The sequence below is a fragment of the Hypanus sabinus genome, chromosome 12 (genome assembly GCF_030144855.1).
Source record: "Hypanus sabinus isolate sHypSab1 chromosome 12, sHypSab1.hap1, whole genome shotgun sequence".
In the NCBI taxonomy this organism is placed as follows: Eukaryota; Metazoa; Chordata; class Chondrichthyes; order Myliobatiformes; family Dasyatidae; genus Hypanus; species Hypanus sabinus.
Genome location: NC_082717.1, coordinates 83,891,896 through 83,919,245, shown reverse-complemented (window position 1 = coordinate 83,919,245; position 27,350 = coordinate 83,891,896). Strand labels below are relative to the sequence as shown.

General features: G+C 43.7%; 1 protein-coding gene across 2 annotated transcripts in view; it reads right to left on the bottom strand.

Moving 5' to 3' along the window:
- syne1b (spectrin repeat containing, nuclear envelope 1b) overlaps positions 1-27,350 on the bottom strand; it is a 543,459-nt gene that overhangs the window by 463,652 nt on the left and 52,457 nt on the right. For both annotated transcript variants that reach the window (XM_059986320.1, XM_059986330.1), the window contains exon 2: positions 12,111-12,172. In XM_059986320.1, the coding sequence (XP_059842303.1) occupies positions 12,111-12,172 (62 nt within the window). The remainder of the gene's footprint in view (positions 1-12,110; positions 12,173-27,350) is intronic.

Genomic DNA, 27,350 nt, shown 5'->3' with positions numbered 1-27,350 from the left:
AGCCTCTATTTATTCAGCAGGTAGAGAAGCTTCACCCTCACATGGGAGTTTGAAAGGTCTCACTTCTGATGAATGCAGAAGCCCTTGGGGCCCCAAGTAAGAAGGCTCTAACTTATTGTGATTACCAAACGTAAACTGGGAACGTGGGCAAAAACTTAAATCAGACAAGTGGATTTTGGGACATTAAATCTGGTAGGATTTGCATTGTAAACGGTAGGGCCCCGCAGAGTGTTGTAGAACAGGGACCATGGGCTGTGTAGAACTGGAATTGATTTACTATTGTTATATGTACCACGATAGAGTGAAAAGCTTATCTCGCATACAGTTCAAACTGATCAAATCAATATTGAGGTAGAACAAGATAAAATAATAACAATAAGGAGTAAAGTGTAACAGCTGCAGAGAAAGTGAAGTGCAGGCGAACAAAAGGGGCAATATAATAACAAGGTAGATGAGGAGGTCAGGAGTCCTTCTTGTCATACCAACAAACCATTCAAGCCTTTTAACTGCGGGGTAGAAGCTGACTCTGAGCCTGGCAGTACATGCTTTCAGAAACCCCACCTGTGTTGGGCTGGTCTCGACACTCCAATTTCTGCAGTGAGATTTGAAGCCAGGAACTCAGAGACATGCATGCTAATACCAGGCTAAGGTTAACAATCACCTAAGACTGTAGAATCATCAAGGAGACTAAAAACACTGGAAAATTATAAACAGGATTCAGAGTGAATCATAAGCTCAATCTACCCTCCCCTGTCATTCAATAAGAACATGGTTTAATTAGTGTACTTTCCTGTTGAAGCCTAGTTTCCCTATCTGCAGTATTTAGTTACAAAGTCAGTTATAGATAGAGACAAATATAGATTTACCCATCTCAGTCTTGAAGAGCAAGGAACTAATCTCTAAAGATTTAGAGCACTCTGCTGATAGAAATTTCTCCTCCTCATACTCCTAACTGGCCAAGATCCTATCCCAAGTATACACCTCTTGTTCCGGTTTTACTGAGAGAGGAAGCGGTCCCTCAGCCTCGAGGTAGTCAATTCCCCTCAGCGTCTCCTGTGCCCCAGTGAGAACACTCCTCATGTGACTGAAGCCCATTACTTTCCACTGCTGAGCGTAACTTCACACGCCCAAGAAACAGCCATCTTTGACAGTAAATGCAAACTCAATGTTACCTATTGGCAGTATTTTTATTTATTTATATTTAATCTTTTGCACTGTGACAGATTTAAAATGCTTTGCTTGATGTTACATGAAAAACCTGTGTGAAAAATAATAAATATAATCCCTGGGGTTCCTGTATGGTACAATTACTGTAAAGCCATTTATTCCATCCTATAGTGCTACCTTCACACCATCCTAAACTCCTCCCCACTGTTTTGACAATACCGAGGCAGGTTGTTGCTATGCCACTAGCTACTCTGCTCCAAGGTGCAGCTCAAACCAATGCACGTGAAATAACTAATGTTTATTCATAGAAACCAATCCATAGTTTGGACTGTCAAATCAGTCAGTTCTTTGAGAACATGCTCTGTGAAGTAAGGTCAAAAATATGAGAGACTCTAGAAGCAAGAATGTGGAGAAAAAAGAACTAATTACTGCAGGAACTCAGCAGGTCAAGCTGTATCTGTGGGGGGAGAGGAATCATCTAGATTTCATCCGGAGATGTCAACAGCTCCACAGCTACTGCTCAACCAGCTGAGCTCTTCCGGCAGGTTGTTTTGTTTTGCTCCAACTTCAAAAACAAAGAAGAAAAGAAACCTGGGTGAGTCAGACTGATCCCACAAGGCTTCCCACTTTGCAGAATACATCAAACTATATACACTCATGAAATTCATCAAACCTTCACAAAATAGAACAGAAGGAGTCATGTGAAATTCCCGGCACCCACTGCAGGCAACTGGCAACCTTTGGGTTACTGGGGTTCCTTCAACAAAGCAGTGAGAACATAGAGTAAAACAACACAGGAACAAATTAAATCCCTTCTGCCTCCAATCCACGTCCGTTCAATACCTATGCAGGCGCCTAAGTCACCTCTGTTTCTGCTTCCACCTTTTTTCAGTCACCTACCACTCTCCGTGTAAGTAATTATCACACATCTCCTTCAATTCGATTTGTAGCCTTCATCTTCAAAGAGTAACTCATGTATGTAAGTCATGGTCTCTTGAATAGAGCAACAACTTTGCAAATGACCGCACCAAACCTTTACTTGAAGTTAGTTTGCCAATTAGTCTTCTTTACAGTATCATTATACATGTTATCTCAACAACCCCATCCTCTCATCGATGAGATAAGGTTACTATGGGATTTGTGGAATAGATCAATGTCTTTCAAAAATAAACTCTAAAACAAATTTAAAACTCTGCTGTTTTAAATATTGGTCAAGGAATCATTATGGATCTTTTAAATACAGTGAGGAGGGGTGTCTTTAGCCTATTTTTTTTTATCCAAGGCCTATTCACCCAGCACCCCATATGGTTTATTGTGTGCACTGTATCCTGAGTATGGCAAAGTCTCAAAATAGGCACCCCTGTTATGGAATCCCTCCACACCCCTCCCCATTACCTTCGTAGCCTCCTCACTCCTACAAAGCTCATGCTTTTCCTCTTTAGGAATGTTGTTATTAAGGATGCAAGCACTGGAATTCTGAAATTTCTTCTCTTTACACACATACACACACACACTTACTTACTTACTTTACTTAATAACAATCTTAGGACAAATCACTCTGCTTCCCCCCCCCCAATAAAAACACTATTTAAACAAGGGAAGCTGTTAAAAGTAATATTTCTGTTATATGATTTCTATTTAAATTTAAAGGGGCCCAACAAACTGAAGATGCACAAGGGAATTAAATGTGAAAGAACTAGGCCAAAATATGGCAAGATATTATTTAGCAATTCCATTAGGATTCATAATTCCTAAAGAAATTTCATTAGCTTCCTGATAGTCAAGGGAGCAACAGAAATACTTGCTGCATTTAAAGCCAACAATCTAGGAATTCCAGGATTCCCAACAACATTGACTCATTTGAATGGAATATTCATCCTGGTAAACAATCACGGTCACTGAGGTGGTGTTACACTGTCGGAGGGGCTGTCTTTCACCTGAGATGTTAAACTGAGACTCCATCTATAGGAATCAGTACCATTAAAAGTAGGTCTTATATTTAGTGTCACAGAGCATTGCAGCACAGAAACAAGCCCTCTGGCCCATCCAGTGTCTGCCAGCTTGGCCTTCAGCTTCGTCCCATCTATCCGCACCTGGACTGCACCCTCCATACCTCTCTCAGCAATGTGCCCATCCAAGCTTCTCTTATACGTTATAATTGAACACACATCTACCACTTCCGTTATTAGCTCGTTGTACACTCCTGCCATCCTCTGAGTGAAGAAGTCCCCCCCCCCACCAGATTCTCCTTAAATACTTCAGCTTTTACCTTCAATCTATGACCTTGGGTTCTAGTCTCACACAATCTGAGGGGAAAAGCCTGCAAGAATTCACCCTATTTATAACCCTCTCATAATTTTGTGTATCTCTTTGAGATCTCTCCTCATTCTCACAGCTCCTATGAATAAAGTCCTAACCTATTCAACCTTTCCCTGGAACTCAGATCCTCAATTCCTAGTAATATCCTTGTAAACTTTCTCTGCGTTCTTTCAATCTTATTGATATCTAGGTCAGGTGACCAGAGCTGCACACAGTACCCCAAATTTGCCCTCACAACTTCAGCATGACGTCTCATCTCCTGTATTCAATGCCCTGATTTATGATGGCTGATGACCACTTTCCAATAATTATGGATCTGTGTCACACACAAAACGCTGGAGGAACTCAGCAGGCCAGACAGCATCTACGGAAAAAAGTACAGTCAACGTTTCAGGCCGAGACCCTTCAGCAGGACTCCATCAACTGTACTTTTTGCCTGATCTGCTGAGCTCCTCCAACATTTTGCGTGTGTCACTTGGATTTCCAGCTTCTGCAGATTTTTCCTCGTTTGTGAATGTATCTGTATTCCCAGGTCCATTTGTACTACCTCATACCTCAAGCACCCTACCATTCACTTGTAAATCTCACCCTTGTTTTGTGTCCCCCCCCCCAAGTGCAACATCTCACAATTGTCTGCATTATAATTCATCTACCATTGCTCTGCACATTTTCCCAGCTTGTGCAGCTCCCACCACAAGCCTCGAAAGCCTTTCTCACTGTCTACTACACTCCCATCTGTAAATTTGTTGATCTAGTTTATCACATAATCATCTAAATCATTAATAAAGATGATAAACAACCACAGACCCAGTACTGATACCAAGGGCACACCACTAGTCACAGGCCTCCAGTCAAAGAGTCAGCCATCTCCAATCAGAATCAGGTTTAATATTACTGGCATACGTCATTAACTTTGTTGCTTTGCGGCAGCCCTACAATGCAGCACATAATAATAAAAAATGTATGAATTAAAATAAATAGTATTTATAAGAAAATAATCTAAATTAGTGCAAAAAGAGTGGGGGCGGGGAGCACTGAGGAAGTATTCATGGGTTCATTGTCCATTCAGAAATCTGATAGCGGATTGAAAGAAGTTGTTCCTGAAATGCTAAGTGTGTTGAGTGTCTTCAGGCTTCAGGCTCCTGTACCTCCTACTTAATGGTAGCAATGAGAAGAAAGGATGCCCCAAGTGTTCGGGTCCTTTATGATGGATGTCACCTTTTTGAGGCATCACCCTTTGAAGGTGCTGACTGTTGGAGCTGGCTGAGTTTACAACTTTCTACAGCTTTTTCTGATCCTGTGCAGTGTCCCCTCCATACAGACACTGAGGCAACGTTCAGATGTTCACGGTACATCTGTAGAAATTTGCAAGTGTCTTTGGTGACATACCAAGCCTCCTAAAACTCCTAATGGAATATAGTCACTGTCATGCCTTCTTTGTAATTACATCAATATGTTGCACACAGGATAAATCCTCGGAGATGATGACACCCAGTGACTTGAAATTGCTCAACTTTCCACTGCTGATCCCTCAATAGGGGCTGGTGTGTGTTCCCTTAAATTCCCCTTCTTGAAGTCCACAATCAATTCCTTGGTCTTACTGACATTGAGTGCGAGGTTGTTGTTGCGACACTACTCAACCAACTGGTCTATCTCACTTTTGTACGTCTGCTCGACACCAACTGAAATTCTGCTAACAACAGCTGCACTGCTGGCAAATTTATAGATAGCATTTGAGAAGTGCCTAGCCACACATTCATTGTTGTAGAGACAGTAGAGGAGTGGGTAAGCACACATCCTTGAGGTTGCCAGTGGTCACCGTCATCAAGGAGAAAATATTACTTCTGATCAGCACAGACAATGGATTCCTGGTGAGGAAGTCAAGGATCCAGTTGCAGAGGGAGGTACAGAGGCCCAGCTCTGGAGCTTTTTGATTAAAATTGTAGAAACTATAGCTTTTTTTAAAATAATACATTTTTTATATAAGATTTACTTTTTAACAAACTCATGTATTTTTCACGCTCACTGGCAGAAAGCGGTATAGCAGCTAAACTAACGGTTTATCACCTTTCTCATTTTTCACTGGCTAAGTATTAGCACATTACCGATGCAATATAATTGCTCTAATTATGTAGCTTATTAATTCATTCATTCCTCTCTAAGGAATTTCCTTTATCGTATCTATAAAAGAGATAGATTTTTCAGAAGTGCCATCTTCATTCCAATGTCTTACATCCCTTAGCATTAATTTCCCTCTTAGCATCGTTTTTCAGATCTTTATTTAGTTTGCTTAACATTTGTATGTTTGTTTGTACTCTGAAGTGAACTGCAAACTTGAAATTAAGACTGTTCGCCGTGTTTGACTCCTGAAAAAGCCCTAAGGCTCTGAAATTAAACCAAGATCCAACAGAACTAAGGGTACAATTGTGTTGAACGCTGAGCTGTAGTCAACAGACAGCAACCTGACACAAGTCTTAGTATTGTCCAGGTAGTCCAAGGCCGAGGTGGAGAGTCAATGGGATTGCATCTGCTATATTATAGTGACAGGCAAATTGCAGTGAGTCCAGGTACTTTCTTAGGCAGGAGTTGATCCTAGCCATGACCAACCTATCAAAGCACTTCATCACAGCAGATGTGGGTGCCACTGGGTGACAGTCATTGAGACAGTCAACCCTGATCTTCTTGGGCACTGGTATAATTGTCGCCCTTTTGAAGCAGCTGGGAACTTCCGACTGTAACAGTGAGAGATTGAAAATGTCCTTGAACACTGCTGCCAGTTGGTTGGCACAGGTTTTCAGAGCCCTACGAGGTTCACCATCAGGGCCTGATGCCTCGTGAAGGTTCACCCTTTTGAAAGACGTTCTGATGTCAGTCTCTGAAGCAGAGATCACAGGGTCGCCGCGCTCATCTACACAGATTTGATGAAGTCGGTCACAACTGTGGCATATTCAATCAGTCTCGAAGATAAATCCCTGAATATTATCCAGTCCACCAACTCAAAGGCTCCTCTGCCCCCCTTGACCATACATACCTTCTTGGTCCTCACCACTGGTGCTGCAGTCTTACTCTCTGTAGAGAGTACAAGGACATCCAGGGAATCGGACTTTACAAAGCATGGATGTGGTAAGCATTCTTGATGGTGGTATAACTGTGGTCAAGTGTGTTGACTCCTCTGGTTCCACAGGTGATATGTTGGTGGTAGTTGTTCAGAGATTTCTTCAGCTCGACCAGTTGAAACCCCCAAAATGAAAGGAAAGGCATTAGGGTGCCCTGTTTTGTGCCTACTGATCATGCAGTTTAGCTCCCCCATTGGCCGGAGGTGGAATCTACACTGCTACCAGCATGGTGGCAAAAAACTCTCTCAGCAGATAAAAAGGACATTTGATCGCTAGATGTTCTGGGTTGGGTGAGCAGGACTGAGACAGAACCACCATATCTGTGCAGCATGAGTTAATAGTAAAGCATACTCCACCCCCTCTGCCGTGAAAAGACTGGTCTGTCCTGTCTGTACAGTGGATGGTGAAGCCATCGAGCTGCAGCACAGCATCCAAAATGGCGTGGCCCATGTTTTCGTGAAGTAAAGTACGCAGCAGTCCCTGATGTCCCTCTGGTACTGCAATCTTCAGTTTTATTTTCCAGAAACTGTACATTCACCAGATGTATAGTTGGGAGTGGGTGTCTGAACTCTCTGCATTTCAGCCCAGCAGGCTTCCCTTACTTTCTTTTTCTTAAATGGAAATTGCACTCGCAACCTGAGTTTGCAGTCCGGGATCTGTCAATTTTGAGTATCAATAGAGTTTCTAAACGTCTTAAGGCAATGATAATTTCATTGCTGTGACTGTGGATTTCAGCTCTTGAGGTCCTGAACAGGAATATTTAATGACCATCAGAGCTGCACACAACAAGTTGCCCCTTATCAGCACCATCTCTGATCTACTGCCACTCTTGACTTCTCCCGTTAAGTCGATGTCAAATCCAATTGACTACTCAATCCTGAAAGTGAAACAAATTAATCTTCTAGACTAACCTCCCCAGAGGGATTTTGTCAAATGCCTCGCCAAAGTCCATGTGGACAACATCAACAGCCTTTCCTTTATCAACCTTCTTGGCTACCTCCTCAAAAAACTCCATAAGATTGGTTAGACATGACCTGCCACACACAAAGCCATGATAACTATTCCAAATTGGGCTCTTTCAATCTAAATATTTATACATCCTGTCACTTAGAATACCATCCAAAACTTACCAACAAGTGGTGTCAGGTTCATCAGCCTGAAATTCCCCAGTTTATTCTTAGAGCCTTCTTAAACAATGAAAAAGCATTAGCTATTCTCCAGTCCTCTGACACCTCACCCCAGCTAAGGATATTTAAATATTGCCAATGCCCCTGCAATCTCTGCACTGGCCTCCTACAAAGTCAAAGGGAACACCTCATCAGGCCCTTGGGAATTTCTCCACCCTAACTCACTCAAGAAAGCAAGCACCCGGATATGGTCCATGACCTCACTACTCTTTGGTCTCAGTTCTATGGTCTCTGTGTCTGTCTTCTGAGTAAATACAGATGCAAACAATTCATTTATCTGATCTCCCCCACCTCCTTTGTCTCCATGCACAGATGATTACACTGATCTTCAAGAGGGCCATTTTGTCCCTTACTGTTATACAGCAACTTTCAATAATTCAGGAACTATTTTAAGTGCGTGTGCTTCCCCAGTGAGCAACGTTAAGCTTTTTGGGAGATAAATATTCATCGTTGGGATGAGTGTGCTGTTGACAACCTGGCCATACACTACTCAATCATAACCACCCATGAACCGAGTGGCTTGCTCAACCTATTCAGTCAATCACACAGTGTGGGACTGGAGTCACATGTAAGCCCAGATGGAAAGGATGGCAGGTTTCCTCGGCTAAAGGACTACTTCTCTGGACGAGTGCAGCTTCAGTAACACTCAGGAAGCTCGACACCAGACAGGACATAGCAGCCCACTCGACAGGTAGCCCATTCACTCACTCCACCACTGAGGCACAGGAACAGAGGTATGGATCATCCAACAACTACACAAGCCTCCTTAGACAGCATCTTACAAAACCCACAACCCCCACCAGCTTGGAAGTCAGGGGCAGAAAAAGCACGTCGTCACCACCACATCCTGGTAGTTGCCTTTCCAAGCCACACAAAAGGAAATACACTCTGTGGCCACTTCATTAGGTACACCAGCTCATTAGTGCAATTATTTAAATCAGCCAACCATGTGGCAGCAACTCAATACATAAAAGCATGCAGACATGGTCAAAAGGTTCAGTTGTTGTTCAGACCAAACATCAGAATGGGGAAGAAATGTGATCTGAGTGACTTTGACCGTGGAATGATTGCTGGTGCCAGACGGGGTGGTTTGAGTATCACAGAAACTGCTGATCTGGGATTTTCACACACAACAGTCTCCAGATTTTATAGAGAATGGTGTGAGAAACAAAACACATCCAGTGAACACCTGTTCTGTGGGGGGGAGCACTTTTTTAACGAGGGAGGTCAGAGGAGAATGGCCAGATTGGTTCAAGCTGACAGGAAGGCGACAGTAACTCAAATAATCATGCGTTCTAAAGGTGGTGTGAGAGGAGCATCATTGAGCGCACAACATGCTGAATTTTCAGGTTGATGGACTACTGCAGCAGGAGATCACGGACATACACTCAGCGGCCACCTACTTAGGTTCAGGATGTCCCTTATGAAGTGGCCACTGTGTATGTTGCTGTTGCATCACAGTCACAGGGCCAAAATCCTGCAACTCTCCCCCTGACAGCATTGTGAAATAGCCATGCCTTGCCAGGAAGACAGCTCACTACCACCACCACCACCTTGAGCACAGCCAGGGCTGGGCAACCAAATGCTGGCTCAGCCTGTGAAGCCCACATCACAGGAATTAATAAAAAATTGTTTTTGTGTAGTTTATACCCACAGTTACGACAACCAGCTCTTTTATCCTCCTTTTTTAAAAAAATTCTGCAACTGCTATAAGAGATTTGAACAAGATCTTTGTACTGGTAGTCAAGCCTCTAGGTTACAAAGCCAGTAACGTAAACATGATACCATCGCTCCACTCCACACCACAGAGAATAGCCCTGTATTTCTTCAGACAAAGAGTCCTCATTTATTATCAGTGCACCTGAAAGACCAAACGGTGACCTTAGTGGTTTCAAGAAGGCATCCCTGGAAAATAGTGACCACTGGGTTATCCAGAGGGAGTGCTCACTTGTCGTTGGTGCTGGTGTGACTTGAAGCTGCCACTTTGAACGTGAATGCATTCCTATCTGAGCCAGGACACCCTCACCCTCACGCTCTTCCTCCCTCCAGATGCATCTTAGCGTTTTTGCTCTTTTTATTACAATAAACTATGTTAAAAGGTGATGACCACTTTGCTGCCTGTGGGATAATAAACATTGATTTGGACTGGGCAGCTGAAAGCTCTGGGGTGGGGAAAACCACTCTGAAATGCCCCATCTTCACTGCCTGCAGGTGGAAGCAGTAGGTGATGCATAAATGGAGTACCAATCCACAGTATCTGGGTATCAATGAATTAAGTGTCAAACCTTTCGTAGTGAGGGAAGAGTGGAAGCTCCCCTCAAAAAAAAATCTTGCGGACAGTCTCAGGGGCTAAGGCTAAAATGGTCACTGGAGATGACTCTGTCAGATATGAATCAACCAGCCTACTCCTAGCTTGTTGTTTCTGACGATTAAAATTGTGCTGAGCTGCATTGTCTTGTGGGAGTGATCTCCATGGTAACAGCAAACTGGGTAAAGGTAACTGTTTCCATAGTAACCCGTACCACATACAAGGGAATATGAATCCCATATCAGCATTGGCCTTGAAATTCACTTATGCCTCTTCGTGCTTAAATGAAATAATTCATTTTTTACACCAGCCTCATTCACACTTAGCCGCAGCTTCCCCTAATTAATTTCTAGGTTCCAAGGGTTTGGGAAGTTACTGCCAATTCTGGTCATTGCACTTTGGTAAAATATCTAGACCTTGGAAGCAATTTACTAATTCCCAAATTACAAGAGTTATTTTCAAGGTGTGATTACCCAAATTAAGTTTGAAATACCTGGACGGTTAAGAAATAATTTAAATGGGTATACAAAACATAAAAGATGTTAGCCAAAGAACATTATTTCCAGTTGCTAGCCCTTTCAGAAATGAAGTTAAAAAGCACTTGTACATATGTTTGGTACAATTCTCTTTCATAACTGGGAATTAATGTCAAATAGACTGCTAATTAAAATTCACAAGAGGCACTGTAGATGCCGGGAATCTAGGAGTACACACAAAGTGCTGGAGGAGCTCAGCACGTCAGACTGCTTCTCTCACCAGTCCTGGTGAAGGATCTCGACCAGAAATGTCGACTGTTCATTCCCATCCACAGACGTTGCCTGACCTGCACAATATATGCACTGCTAATTAAAATTAACTGGCCAACTTAATGATGACTCCTGACTAAGCTTCATTGGGAAATCATACATAATTACTTGTGGTTTGTGAGGGAGTCCGGAGCTCGTGAAATGTAGAAACTGTACTGGTGAAAGCAGGCACTTCTTACTTCTCACCACCACTCTACTCCAATTTCCTCACCCTACCCTGTCCCTGTGCTTCTCTTCTGTTAGATAACCAGCAACCCAGGATGAAGACGCATCGGCACCTGGTGTAACTCTCTCAGTCAGACTCCCACGGTGTTCAATTTAGAGGTTAGCTTGGGGATGACTCACGGTGAGTGAATAACTCAGGTCAGAAGGGTAAAGAATTTGCTCTGGCTCCCCCACATCACAAGGCCACAAATAAGTTCTGATACAGAAAGCAGCTAATGAGAGTGCAGAGTGAAATGTGTGCTGCATTAAGAAGAGTCTGCTTGCAATGCCAAGGAGCACGAAGGAATCCAGCATCAAGGTGTTATTCCCCAGAGCTTGAAGCCATGACTCCCTGACACAGGAATGGGCAGAAAATGTGGGATGGTGAGATGTTGAACTGTTAATACAAGGTCACTAAACTAACACACAATACAAGTTCCATTAAAAAGCATCAGTAGTAACAAACACTAAACTCTAAAAAAAAATCAAGAGGTCAAAGGCTTTCTGAAAGGAGGCTCTGTTTTAGATCCACGAAGCCGGACATTATTTGGTTTCACAGCAGCCTCTTTTAGTGGAAGCTTTACCATCCCTCAGGTAGGAATGATAAGGCATTTGGCCTTTATGGGCTGTACATGCCCCATAGATCCTTGGGGAGAATGGTCATTTTGAATCCCCTTCATATCAACATCAGTTGAAGCTGCAGTACATCCACAAATGGTTGTGTTCTCATTTTGATATTCTTCACAAGGACAGAACAATGCCAAAAGGTAGCTCTCTCTAAAACTCTGGGTCTAGGAAATTCAACAGGACAAATCAATCAACAATAAACACAAGGGCAAATTGGACCAAATTATCTGAACACTGAGGGATATCTCATTTACAAATGCCCATGTTGCATATGATATGTGTACATTCGGGTCCTTTGCCAGTAAGGGATCCAGAACAGCCTGCACTGTCTGGAGATGGGCTTAGAGTATAATTGGGATGACGGAATATTTCTTACCTTGGCCAAGTGACTATTGATCCATTTGGTGAACGTTCTCTTTTGGACAGCCTCCTGCTCGTCTGCAAAACATTGAGGGAACAAACGTGAGAAACACAGGAGCGAAGGTGCTAAGATTTGCAGAGCAGAGAAACACCTTTTCTGCTGAGGCTTGTTTGCAAGGTTTTAACTCAGCAGGGGTTTTACAGGCACAAAGTCAGCATGGGAGCAGGAAGAGTTGCAAGGGGAAGGAGATGCTCGTAAATGGTGGGAAAAGCTGTGCAATCTTGATATCAAACAGGGCCTACTACAACTCTTATTACCAGAGAGATTTGGGTCAAAGGATCTCTGATTAATATTGATGAAGACCCCCTCAGGTCAGAGGTTACACAAATGGAATACAAGGTGTTGCTCCTCCAACCCAAGCGTGGGCTTATCATGGCAGTAGAGAAGACCATGGACCAACATGTTTGAATTACATATCTGGTAACGAGACACCAAGGTGCCAAGATGAAAATACATATACCTGGAATTATCAGTGAATCTTACTGATCAACATCCCTGGTGGAATCCTGAGGGAGTGTTGCTTTGTCAGGCAAAGTATTACGTCAAGCCTCAACCCTTCACCTCGGCAATGAAAGATCCCATCGAGTTGCGTAAAAAGTAACTTAATATATTATTTGCTGAATCAACTCCAGCAGGCTAATATTCCATTCATTTAATTTTCCCTATATGGGATCTTGCTATACTATCATATTTGCCCGCAAGCTAAATGTGACAATAATTAAATTGTAGCTAAGAGCATAATGAGAAGCATCTTCTGATGTCTTGGGGTGGTGTTTAAGCACTGTGTAAATCCCAACTCCTTTTTTTTACAATTTCACTAAACAAAATCCTATTCTTCATCCTACTTAATGGGACAAAGCCAGAAATAAAAACAAAGCACATAAAACCGCACAGAACTCAGCTTTACAACTTTTTGTTTGTGAACTTAAACATCCAATTTGTGAGCATAAGCTTGTACTTCAGGGATTTCATACTGAAAATTCATGTGAAGAACATTAAAACCAAGAAACTGATCACAAGCGATAATTGAAAATTGAAATTTTCCTTATGTGCATGAGAAGTGATCATGCTTTGCTCACATTTTCTGTTTTATTAGTGTTTCTACTTCTCCTCCGTCAACAGATTTACTAGTTAGTTGGCACGTCAACAGTTAATGGAGTGGAATGTACACTGCCCAGTCAGATGCAGATGGAAAGCAATTTGTCTGTTAATGCAATCAATAAAACTACAGAAAAGCTGACTCCATTACTGAAGACTGGAATTTCCAGAAACTTGTAGCCATGGCAAACTAGGTCAAAGGAACACCAGACTGTAAAACAGTTCAAGTGCAAAACAACATGACATGTTCTCTACGGCAAGCTTAGTTCTTCAGTACTGGTTAAATGTACAAACAAAGAATGCAAAGAACTGCCAACCAAGGAAAATACAAAATCCAAGTAGTTAAAGTTCACCTGATAACATCCCTGTGGTTACCCAGGACTAATTGTTGAGTAATTAACGAGTCTATGAAAGACAATGAGAGAGATAAAAACACTAGTGCTGAAGCTTTTTGGGAGCAAAGACCTCAACATTCAAATTTCAACAAAAATGTCATTTTCACCATAGACAACCCTGAGATTCATTTTCCTGTGGGCATAGTCAGCAAATCAATAGAATAGTAACTATAACAGATTCAAAGAAAAACTGCCCAACTACGGCATTTGCCCAAAGTGTAGAAGACATCAAACTGTGCAAATGGAAAAAGAAGGAACAATAATAATGAATAAGCAATAAAAAATATCGAGAACATGAGATGAAGATTCCTTGAGACTGAGTCCATTTGTTCTGGGAACATTTCAACAATGGGGCAAGTGCCGTTAAGCAAAGTTATCACCTTTCATTCAAAAGCGTAATAGTTGAGGGGTAGTAACAGTCCCTAAGTTAGTAATGCAAGTAGTTCCTAAGCAGTGCAAGTTCTGAGGTTCTTGCACCTTTTTCTAGTGAGAAGAGAGCATGTCCTGGTGGTGGGGGTCCCTGATGATGGATGGGTCATGATTTCCTGAGATAGCTCTCACAGTTGGGAGGATTGGGCTGTATCCACAACTTTTTGTAGGATCTTCTTTTCAAGGGCATTGGTGATTCCTTTCCAGGCTGTGATGTAGCTAGTCAACATATTCTCCACTAAACATCTATAGAAGTTTGTCAAAGTTTTAGAGGTCATGACAAATCTCAGCAAACTCCTAAGGAAAGAGGCACAGCCATGCTTTCTTCGTAATTGCACTTACTTGCTGGGCCCAAGAGAGGTCCCTTGAAATGTTAACACCTAGGAATTAAAAGTTGCTAACCCTCTCTACCTCTGACCCTCCAATGAGGACTGGCTGATCAATTTTCCTTGCCTAAGTGACCAAAACAAGCATTTTTTTTCTCTGATTGCTAAATGCCCCTTGGTACTCTTGCTCCCACCTCTAACTCAGAAGCAACAGGCTTAGACCTCACCTACATAATAGAACAGTACTGGTGAAGTGCTGAACTGTCAGGAAGTCTCAGCTTTTAGCTGAGGCATCAACCCAAGGCCCTGCCTCCCCTCCTCACCGTATTTAAAAGATCCATAATGATTCCTTGACCAATATTTAAAACAGCTGATTTGGTCATTTTGTTTCACGTTATCTCTGGACCTTTGGGATTACAAACTGGCCAACATGTTGCTCCAACATGCAATGGTGACTTCGAAGAATCAGAATCAGGTTTATTATCACCGGCACGTGACGTGAAATTAGTTAACTTAGCAGCAGCAGCAGTTCAATGCAGTACATAATCTAGCAGATAAAAAATAATAATAAATGAATAAATCAATTACAGTATACATATATCAAATAGAAAAACGTGCAAAAACAGAAATACTGTACATTAAAAGAAAGTGAGGTGGTGTCCAAAGCTTCAATGTCCATTTAGGAATTGGATGGTAGAGGGGAAGAAGCTGTTCCTGAATCGCTGAGTGTGTGCCTTCAGGCTTCTGTACCTCCTACCTGATGGTTACAGTGAGAAAAGGGCATGCCCTGGGTGCTGGAGGTCCTTAATAATGGACACTGCCTTTCTGAGACACCACTTCCTAAAGATGTCCTGGGTACTTTGTAGGCTAGTACCCAAGATGGAGCTGACTAGATTTACAACCTTCTGCAGCTTCTTTCAGTCCTGTGCAGTAGCCCCTCCATACCAGACAGTGATGCAGCCTGTCAGAATGCTCTCCATGGTACATTTATAGAAGTTTTTGAGTGTATTTATTGACATGACAAATCTCTTCAAACTCCTAATATAGTCGCTCTCTTGCCTTCTTTATAACTACATCGATATGTTGGGACCAAGTTGTATCCTCAGAGATCATGACACCCAGGATCTTGAAACCTACATCACAGAGATGGCCTCTTCAGTCCATTCAGCTCATGTTGACCATCAAGCGTGGGGCAGCACGGAGACGTAGTGGTTAGCACAGCACATTACCGTACCAGTGACCAGGGTTCAATTCCCACTGCTGTCTATAAGGAGTTTGTATGTTCTGCCCGTGACCACGAGGGTGCTCCAGTTTCCTCCCAGGGGTACTGGTTGATAGGTTAATTGATCAATGGTGATTAGGCTTGAAGGGCTGGAATCTCAATAAATAAATAAATGTAAACTAATTCCGTGCTAATCGCATTTTTTTTCTCTTTAACTCTCCCCACATCCTACCACTAACTGCTGCCTAGGAGCAATTTAGAATTTAGGGAATTAACCTATCAACCCACACATTTTTGGAATGTGAGAGGAAACTAGAGCACCAATGGTAAAGCCATACAGACACAGGAATGTCCAAGCTCCAGAGCAGACAAGGCCAGATTGAAGTCATACTTTATAGGTCACACCTCATACAGCTTTCTATTATTCCAAAATATTATCTTCACAGAAAGCCTAATTGACGAGAATTTGAATGCATCATCGCTAACAGCCCCTCGCTCTCCTAAAATAACTGGCTAGATTGTAATTTGGAGGCAAGCTCTACCCAGAGGCTCGGCTGCAAACAGGGGAGTCGTTTTAATGCACTAGCATCTCGTAAATTGCTAGCTGCTATTGTGTTTGTTGTCTGTTATGATATTGTCCTGGTGGTTTATGCTTGGCACTGAACCGCAATCAATTCTGGTGTGTTTCACGTGCTGGTAATAAAGTGATTCTGATTCTGATCCAGAACTGCTTTCTTGAACATCCTGTGGAATTTAACTGTGACTCTCCTTTAAGTGGGGATGAAACCTGGGGCAGACTGCCAGGCAGAACACGGTGGATAAATTAGAATGGGTTGAGATAGTGGAGATCATGATGGAGAGTTCAAATCACCTTGTGGAATGTGGGAAAGAAGCTGGAATCTGGATGGAAGGGAGGAAGGTCCAGACTGAATGCATCCAACCTCAAGTCAGTGCAGTATGCCGAGCATGGGACTGAATTTCATGCTTCCCTACAACACAGAAAGAGGCCATTTGGTCCATCAAGTATCTACTGCTTTCAAGGCAACCCATCAATCTCATTCTCCTTCTCCACTCTCTTCTCTCTCGCTGACTCCCAAACCCCCTTCTAAAGATGTGTGGGTTGTTTTTCCTTTGGAATGTGGGAAGAAAGCAGAGCACCTGGGTGCAAACCCATAAGGTCAAAAGAGAGTACGCACAGACTCCACACAGACAGCTCTGGGGATCGGGACATGGCTCCCTATACCTCTGAGACAGTTACACTGCCTCACAGTGTCATGTGGCGATACCCAGTGGTGTTGCGTCGGGACTAAATGTCCAAACAAAGTCATCAACGTTGTATTTCTCAAGCAAGGAGCAGTTTGTAAGCAGGACTAGAGCAACACACAAAATGCTGAAGAGACATCCTGTAGAAACTAATTAAGACACTCAGTTAAGTGGGGATCTCACCCGCAAGGTAGCTTACCACTTTGGATACTATTGGGCAGGCTACCTACCAGGAGAAAGCAACAGCAACCAAATCTCTAGCTCGGAGTCTGGCTCTGGAGTCAGAGGAGGTAGGGGAGGTCCTCAATGAACGCTTTGCTTCAGCAGTCACCACTGAGAGGGACCTTGCTGAATGCAAGACAGTGTAGAACAGGTTAATACACAGGATATGTTGATGTTAAGAAAGAGAAGATGTTTGTGAAACTTCGGGAGAGACAAGTTTTCTGGGCCAGACAGGAAATACATCGGGTTACTACAGGAAGCAAGGGAAGAGATCGCTGCATCTTTGGTGATGACTTTTGCACCCCTGACTGGCCACAGGTGTAGCACCAGAGGATTGGATGGTGGCAAATGTTATTCTGTTGTACAAGGACGGTAATAGGGATAATCCTGGGAATTATCTCAGTGGTGAGCAAACAATCGGAGAGGATTCATTGAAACAGATTTTACGAGCATTTGGAGATTCATTGAGACAGAATTACGAGCAATTGGAGAAGCATTATCAGCAGAGTTTTGTGAGGGGCAGATCGTGCCTCAAGAGTCTGATTGGATTTGTTGAGATAGTGACAAAACAAATTGGTGAGGATAGATCAATGGATATGACGTATATGGATTTTAGTAAGGTGTTCAACAAGCTCATTCAGATGGTCTGGAAACTTGGGTCTGTGGATTTAGAATTGACTTGCCCAGAGAAGATTGAAGATGCTTGCAGAAGAAGGAGAGAATTCTGTCTGGAGGTGATGACCAGTGATGTTCTCCAGGAATCAGTTCTGGGATGCCCGCTCTTTGTGATTTTTATAAATGGGATAAGGAGGTGGAAGGGTGGGTTACGAGTCTGCAGTTGACATGAAGGTCGGTGGTGTTTTGGATTGTGTAGAAGGTTGTCGGAGTGCTCGTGATCGAAAGACAACTGGAGATCGGAGGATCGGAGGATCAGCCGTTGTAGGTAGGCCGAGACCCTCGGACCTACCTGGAGAGTATCTGAGGAGGAAGATAAAGCTGTGCAAGCGCGGTGACGTCAGCGGCGAGCGCGGGCTTTAAAAAGCGGCCCACTTTCAGGAGCGGGCAGCGGAGTGCGCAGGAGCAGAGTGCTGGGCTTCGGCGCAAGAGGACTTCGGCAAGAAGAAATCAGTGAGCCTGAGTACGTGCTTTTCATTTATTCTGACTAATCTGGGGTCAGGTAATGGGGGAGACAGTTAGAGCAGTGGTGTGCTCCGTATGCAGTATGTGGGAGGTCAGGGTCAACACAGTTGTCCCTGATGACCACACCTGCAAGAGGTGCATCCAGCTGCAGCTCCTATCAGACCGAGTTAGGGAATTGGAGCAGGAGCTGGATGAACTATGGATCATTCGGGAGGCAGAGGCAGAGATAGATAAGAGTTATCGGGAGGTAGTCACACCGAAAAGACAGGAGGTAGGCAAATGGGTGACAGTCAAGAGAGGCAGGGGGAGCAGACAGAGAGAGAAGAGCACCCCTGTGGTCATTCCCATCAACAATAAGTATACCGTTTTGGATACTGTTGGTGGGAATGACCTACCAGGAACAAGCTGCAGTGGTCCTGTCTCTGGCACTGAGGTTGGACCCTCAACTAGGAAGGGGAGGAGGGAAGAGAAGAGAGCGGTATTGATAGGGGATTCTATAGTCAGGGGGGCGGATAGGAGATTTTGTGGGGAAGATCGGGAATCTCGGATGGTATGCTGCTTCCCTGCTGCCAGGGTCCGAGACATCTCAGATCACGTGCAGGTTATTCTCGAGAGGGAGGGCAAGAATCCAGATGTTGTGGTCCATGTAGGGACCAATTACGTGGGTAGGATGAGTGAGGGGGTCCTGCGTAGGGAGTTCAGGGAGTTAGGTGTGAAGCTGAAGAGCAGGACCTCCAGGGTAACAATCTCAGGATTGCTACCTGTGCCACGTGCGAGTGAGGCAAGGAACAGAAAGATTATAAAGATTAATACGTGGCTGAGAGGATGGTGCAGGAGGGAGGGCTTCAGGTTTGTAGATAATTGGGCTTTGTTCCAGGGAAGGTGCGATCTGTTCTGAAGGGACGGTTTACATCTGAACTGGAGCGGTACTAACATTCTTGCAGGGAAGTTTGCTAGTGTGTCTTTGGGGGGGGGGGTTTAAACTAAATTTGCAGGGGGCGGGGATCCAGAATGTGAGAGAGGATAGTGAGAGGAAGAATAAAGGACAGGTGGGGACTACAAGGTTCCGGAATATTAAGTGTGTAGTAGAGAAAGGTGAGGCGGAACAAGTGATAAGGAGGACACATGTACAGAGGGATGGTCTGACGGAACATGGAGTTAAATGTGTTGAAAGAATAAGTAAATTTAGGAAGGACAACAAAATTCTAGGGGCGTATTGCCCGATGGGAGTTCGGGGAGATGGGTTAAGCACAATAGGCAGCGATTCAAACAGAGAGAGGAGAAATGGGCTAAGAATTCTATATCTGAATGCATGGTGTCAGAAATAAGGCAGATGACCTTGAAACCCAGGTGCAAATGGGTAACAATGATGTTGTTGGGATAACGGAGACATGGCTGCAGGGAGATCAGACCTGGGAAATGAATGTACAAGGGTATACCTGCTATTGTAGGGACATAAATGTGGGCCTGTTGGTGAGGAATGAGACTCAGTCCTTTGCAAGGGGGGACATAGGGTCAGGAGAAGTAGAGTCTGTGTGGATAGAACTGAGGAACAGTAAGGGAAAAAGTTCCCAAATGGGTGTTGTCTACAGGCCACCAAACAGTAGCATGGATATTGGGTGCAAGTTGAATAGGAAGTTAACGTTGGCATGTGGCAAAGGTAATGTCGCAGTAGTTATGGGGGATTTCAACATGCAGGTAAACTGGGAGAATCAGGTTGGTGCTGGACCACAGGATAGGGAGTTTGTAGAGTGCCTACGGGATGCATTCTTGGAACAGCTTGTACGAGAGCCGGCCAGGGACGAGACTATTCTGGATTTAGTGTTATATAATGAACAGGATTTGATAAGCGATCTTGCAGTAAAGGGGCCATTAGGAGGTAGTGATCATAATATGATGTTTCTATCTGCAATTTGAGAAGGATAAGGGCAGCTCGGAGGTGTCAGTGTTGCAGTTGAACAGGGGAAACTATGGAGCCATGAGGGAGGAACTGGCCAAAGTTGACTGGACGGATAGCCTAGCAGAAAAGACAGTGGAACAGCAATGGCAGGTATTCTTGAGAATAATGCACAAGGTGCAAAATCAGTTCATCCCCCAGAGAAGGAAGGATTCAAAGGGGGGAAAGGGGCCACAGTGGTTGACAAAGGAAGTCAGAGATTGCATAGCATTAAAAAAAAGGAAATATGACAGAGCTAAGGTGAGTGGGAGGACAGATGATTGGGAAGTTTTTAAGGAACAACAGAACTTAACTAAAAAGGCAATACGGGGAGAAAAAATGAGGTACGAACACAAGCTAGCCAGGAATATAAAGGAAGATAGCAAAAGCTTTTTTAGGTATGTGAAGAGAAAGAAGATAGTTAAGAACAATGTTGGGCCCTTGAAGAATGAATTGGGTGAAATTGTTATGGGAAACAGAGAAATGGCAGAAGAATTTAATGAGTACTTTAGATCTGTTTTCACTAAGGAAGACACAAGCAATCTCCCAGATGTATGGATGGGCCAAGGACATAGGGTAACAGAGGAAATGAAACAGATTGACATTCGGAGGGAAACGGTGATGAGAAGACTGATGGGACTGAAGGCTGACAAATCCCCAGGTCCAGATGGTCTGCACCCTAGGATACTAAAGGAAGAGGCCCTGGAAATTGCAGATGCATTGGTAATCATTTTCCAATTTTCCTTAGATTCAGGATCAGTTCCTGAGGATTGGAGAATGGCTAAAGTTATCTCATTTTTTAAAAAAGATGGAAGGGAGAAAACAGAGAACTATCGACCTATCAGCCTGACATCGGTAGTGGGGAAGATGCTAGAGTCCATTATTAAGGATGAAATAATGGCATATCTAGATAGCAGTGATAGGATTGGGCCAAGCCAGCATGGATTTACCAAAGGTAAATCATGCTTGACTAATCTGTTGGAGTTTTTCCGAGGATGTAACCAAGAAGTTAGACAGGGGAGATCCAGTGGATGTAGTGTACCTCGATTTTCAGAAAGCATTTGATAAGGTCCCACATAGAAGATTGGTGGATAAAATCAAAGCTCAGGGCATCGGGGGGAAGACATTGACATGGGTAGAAGACTGGTTGGCAGATAGAAAGCAAAGGGTAGCGGTGAATGGGTGTTTCTTGGAATGGCAGGTGGTGACTAGTGGGGTGCCACAGGGCTCAGTATTGGGACCACAGCTGTTTACAATTTACGTCAACGATTTAGATGAAGGCATTGAGAATAACATCAGCAAATTTGCTGATGATACTAAGCTGGGTGGCAGTGTGACATGTGATGTTTGACATCAGTGGTGGGTAAATTAATGGAAAGTATTCTTAGAGATAGTATTTATAATTATCTGGATAGATAGGATCTGATTAGGAGTAGCCAGCATGGATTTGTGCGTGGAAGGTCATGTTTGACAAACCTTATTGAATTTTTTGAAGAAGTTACGAGGAATGTTGACAAGGGTAAGGCAGTGGATGTAGTCTATATGGACTTCAGCAAAGCCTTTGACAAAGTTCCACATGGAAGGTTAGTTAAGAAGGTTCAGTCATTAGGTATTAATGCTGAAGTAATAAAATGGATTCAACAGTGGCTAGATGGGAGATGCCAGAGAGTAGTGGTGGATAATTGTTTATCGGGATGGAGGCCGGTGACTGATGGGGTGCCTCAGGGATCTGCTTTGGGCCCAATATTGTTTGTAATATACATAAATTATCTGGATGATCGTGTGGTAAATTGGATTAGTAAGTATCCCGATGATACTAAGGTAGGAGGTGTTGTGGATAATGAGGTGGGTTTTCAAAGCTTGCAGGGAGATTTATGCCGGTTAGAAGAATGGGCTGAACGTTGGCAGATGGAGTTTAATGCTGAGAAGTGTGAGGTTCTACATTTTGGCAGGAATAATCCAAATAGAACATACAGGATAAATGATAGGGCATTGAGGAATGCAGAGGAACAGAGAGATCTAGGAATAACAGTGCATAGTTCCCTGAAGGTGGAGTCTCATGTAGATAGGGTGGTGAAGAAGGCTTTTGGAATGTTGGCCTTTATAAATCAAAGCATTGAGTACAGAAGTTGGGATGTAATGTTAAAATTGTACAAGGCATTGGTAAGGCCAGGTTTAGAATATTGTGTACAGTTCTGGTCACCAAATTATAAGAAAGATATCAATAAATTAGAGAGAGTGCAGAGACGATTTACTAGGATGTTACCTGGGTTTCAGCACTTAAGTTACAGAGAAAGGTTGAACAAGTTAGGTCTCTATTCATTGGAGCGTAGAAGGTTGAGGGGGGATTTGATCAAGGTATTTAAAATTTTGAGAGGGATAGATAGAGTTGACGTGAATAGGCTGTTTCCATTGAGAGTAGGGGAGATTCAAACGAGAGGACATGATTTGAGAGTTAGGGGGCAGAAGTTTAAGGGAAACACGAGGGAGTATTTCTTTACTCAGAGAGTGATAGCTGTGTGGAATGAGCTTCCTGTAGAAGTAGTAGAGGCCAGTTCAGTTGTGTCATTTAAGGTAAAATTGGATAGGTATATGGACAGGAAAGGAGTGGAGGGTTATGGGCTGAGTGCGAGTAGGTGGGACTGGGTGAGATTAAGAGTTCGGCACGGACTAGGAGGGCCGAGATGGCCTGTTTCCGTGCTGTGATTGTTATATAGTTATACGGTTATGTGAGGATGTTAGGAGAATTCAGGGTGACTTGGATAGGCTGGGTGAGTGGGCAGATACCTGGCAGATGACGCTTAATGTGAATAAGTGTGAGGTTATCCACTTTGGGAGTAAGAACAGGAAGGCAGATTATTATCTGAACGGTGTAGAGTTAGGTAAGGAAGAAATACAAAGAGATCTAGGAGTCCTTGTTCATCAGTCACTGAAGGTGAATGAGCAAGTGCAGCAGGCAGTGAAGAAGGCAAATGGAATGTTGGCCTTTATTACAAAGGGAATTGAGTACAAGAGCAAGGAAATTCTCTTGCATTTGTACAGAGCCCTGGTGAGACCACACCTGGAGTATTGTGTACATTTTTGGTCTCCAGGGTAAAGGAAGGACATCCTGGCTGTAGAGGGTGCAGCATAGGTTCACGAGGTTAATTCCTGGGATGTCTGGACTGTCTTACGCAGAGAGGTTAGGGAGACTGGGCTTGTACACACTGGAATTAAGGAGATTGAGAGGGGATCTGATTGAAACATACAAGATTATTAAGGGATTGGACAAGATAGAGGCAGGAAATATGTTCCAGATGCTGGGAGAGTCCAGTACCAGAGGGCATGGTTTGAGAATAAGGGGTAGGCCATTTAGGACAGAGTTAAGGAAAAACTTCTTCTCCCAGAGAGTTGTGGGGGTCTGGAATGCACTGCCTCGGAAGGTAGTGGAGGCCAATTCTCTGGATGCTTTCAAGAAGGAGCTAGATAGGTATCTTATGGATAGGGGAATCAAGGGATATGGGGACAAGGCAGGAACCGGGTATTGATAGTAGATGATCAGCCATGATCTCAAAATGGCGGTGCAGGCTCGAAGGGCTGAATGGTCTACTTCTGCACCTATTGTCTATTGTCTATAACAGGACAGTGATAAGATGCAGAGAAGTGGCAGATGGAGCTCACTCTGGGGAAGTGTGAAGGCAGAGCACAGGGTTACCGGCTGGATTCTGAGCAGCGCGGACAAACTGCGTGATCTGGGGGCTATTTCCACAGTTCCCTCAAAGTTGCCGTACAAGTTGATAGAGTGGTTAAGGAGGTGAAAGGTTTCAATAGGTACAGGTAATGTCAGAGAAATGTATACAATATACATCCTGAAATTCTTCGCAAACATTCACAAAAACAGAGGACTACCCCAAAGAATGAATGACAGTTAAAGGATAGAACCCCAAAGCCTCCTCAACTCCCCCCTCACACGCACAAGCAGCAGCAAGGCAATGACCCCCCCCCCACCAGCAAAAAAGCATCAGCGCCCCCCACCGAGCATTCAAGCATGCAGCAAAGTATCAATAAAGACACAGACTTGCAGTACCTCAAAGACTACTCGTTCGCCTGATCATTCAGCATACCACAGGCTCTCTCTCCTCCTAATAAGGGAAAAGAGGTGTCTCTGTTTCACAGCGAGAGGGGAGGCATAGCAAACAACTCGCTGATTTATGATGTTAACCATCTGTTGCGTCGCTTTTTCCCGAGCCCTGCACCTACAGAGTCGGCCCCAGGGCTCAGCTCTCCAGACACACTGCCCATAGCAGCTAACCCGCTGCTCCTGATGTTCTGTGTTCTCCCGCGACACTTCAGTCAGGGACACTGGCCTAGAATCAGCACATCCCCAGGGCCATGAAATCCTGGATCCTTGAAGGTGTGCTCGTCTTCCAGGCCACGTCCTTGGCATTTCAAAAAGAAGCCGGTCGTGAGGCTCTGAGAGCGGCTGTGTTGACCTTCATCAGATGGGGCACTGAGTTCAAGAGCCGCAAAGTTACGTTGCAGCTCTAAAACCTCTGGTTAGATCACACTTGGTGTGTTGTGTTCAGTTCTGGGCACCTCAACATAGGAAGGATGTGGAAGTTTTAGAGAGGGTGCAGAAGAGATTCACCAGGATGCCGCCTGTATTAGACAAAATGTCTTATGAGGAAAGGCTGAGTGAGCTAGGACTTTTCTCTTTGTATCAAAGGAGAATGAAAGTTGACTTGATAGAGATGTATAAGATGATAAGAGGCATTAATAAAGTGCCTTTTTCCCAGGGTGGAAATGGCTATATGAAAGAGCATAATCCTAAGGTGATTGGTGGAAAGTATGGGGTGGGAATGCCAGAGTTAAATTTGATTGTCGGGGGCAGTAGCAGAGGCTGATACTCAAGGGAGATTTGAAGGACTCTTAGATAGGCACGTGGATGAAAGAAAAGCGGAGGGTTATGTAGGAGGGAAGGGTTAGATTGATCTTTGAGTCTGTTAATACGTCAGCACAACATCATGAACCGAAGGGCTTGAACGTCTATGTTCAGTGTTCTAACTCAGTGGGTCAGGCAGCCTCTGTGGAGGAAAATGGACTTGAATTGAAATCTTTAATATGGACTGGATCTTGTCCACTTTCCTTCCAAAGATGCTGCCTGACCTGCTGAGTTCTTCCAGCATTTTGTGTGTAGCTCTTAGCTCTTTCCTCCCTTCATTTCCCAGAAACTGGGGTTGGGCTGTATCGTTTTTGGGGTGGGGGTAGGTTTCACAATGAGAACCACACCACTTCTCTGTCTACAAAATCCTGGCGAGTATCATTGTTCTTGAATTACTCAAAACAGAAACTTGGTGTACATCAGTCAGATTCTCCCTTCAGGAAAATTATTCGGGAACAGTAAAATCATGCCAATGGATCAGCCAGTTTTGTATCTAAACAGAAGATACCTCATCCGAGATAGAGGCATTGACAAACCTATACGTGGAAATGCAGACTGCCACTAGGAGAGTCCATCACAGGACAATGTGGCCCTGGAAGAAGTCCGAGACCTCCTAGTCAAAAAGCAGTTCTGTGTGACTACTTTAGCTCAGGAATTGAGTCCTTTCTGTCTGCTTTCAGCTAACAGGTTTCCCCAAGGCCCAAGAAACCCAATGGTTAAAATTAGAACAGCTATTAAAAAAAAGCAGGCAGTCTCATTATAATATTCAAATGACCAACAAAAATTCCCACCAGTGATTGGCTCTTTCATTCCACCTCCACTGAAACTAATTGATTCTCAAAATGGATTTTACAAGCTGACATGGCTATTTCTCTGGGAGGAAACATTCAACCCATTCTCTCCAGGGATCAGCTTTCCACATACACCCCATTTACAGCAAATGCCACAAAGTGAAGAGGGAATTAAAAATAATGTGATTCAGCTTGAGCAGCTATTAAAGGCTAATCTCTGTATTAAAAACACATACAAATTATTACAAGGGAGGAGTGGGAGCAGTGGGAAAAATGTTATTGGATGATCACACCAAGCAAAAACAAATATGAAGTGCAAGTGAGCCCCATAGTAATAAAACAGCAGTACAACCAGAAGGGAGAAAAATAAGAGATCCAGAATACATTACAGTAACAGGGCAGCTATTACTGTAGGAATGTATCCTGCTACCAGAGTGGGGACTTCTATAAGCATGCGGAGAATAAAGATAAGGCAGCAGTCATAATTTTCACATCCAAACATATCGCAGCAGCACTCAGAGTCACCATCAGCATCTCACTCGCGCTCTGTGGCAGAGAGGTTGCTTAGCAACAGATAGCTAAAGGATTGGACCCTCAGACGGTTATGTGACAAGTTACGGAAGTCAAAAGAAAATTAACGGCAGGGGCTGAGAGGTTACAATAGAACTATAAAATGCTGGAAGTACTCAGCGGGTCAGACAGCACGCGTGGAGAGAGAAACGGGGTTAACATTTCAGGCCGCGAGAGGTTTCAGCCCATCGCCCAAGCTCCAGCAAAGGAGCTGCTGGGAAGGGGCCAGATCACAGTGAAGTGGCTAAATTGGAGATGAACGGGTGGGAGCAGAAATTACTTCCAATATTAACAAATAACAATTGCAGCTCTTGTAATCGGGCGTGACAAGGGCTGTTTCCTATGATTCATATCAAATGCTAAGGAAACAGAAGGTTTTAAAAAGAACATTAAATGTAAACCGCCATGAAAATCTAATCTCTGATGTACGAAACAAAATAGAGAATTTATTACAAAACACAGTGGGACGGTACACGGACTTCCTATTGGATGCTCGCTGCAATCCGACCATGAACAGAACCAGAGTGAGGCCAACAAAGTGTATCGGGCAGCTGTGTCGAAGGGCAGACCAGTGAATGTACTCCTGCAATGGATTTCCTAATCCCATTTGTAACAGTGGCTCTTTGTCAGGGGCTGGGATTAGTGAATCTACTTCAAATATTTGAAATCCACGTGGATGAAAAATGGAAGTGGAGGCCCCTGGCTTGGCAGTACCTCACAGACCAGAAGCAGCGTTCTGTGAACTAGAAGACATTTTAATGCTAGCTGTGTCAATCTGATTTGGATGCTATACGGTCAATCACACAACTTCACACAGACCATCCAACATTAGCAACATACTGCAAGGATTAAGAATCTTAAATGCCCTCGGAATTTCATCCT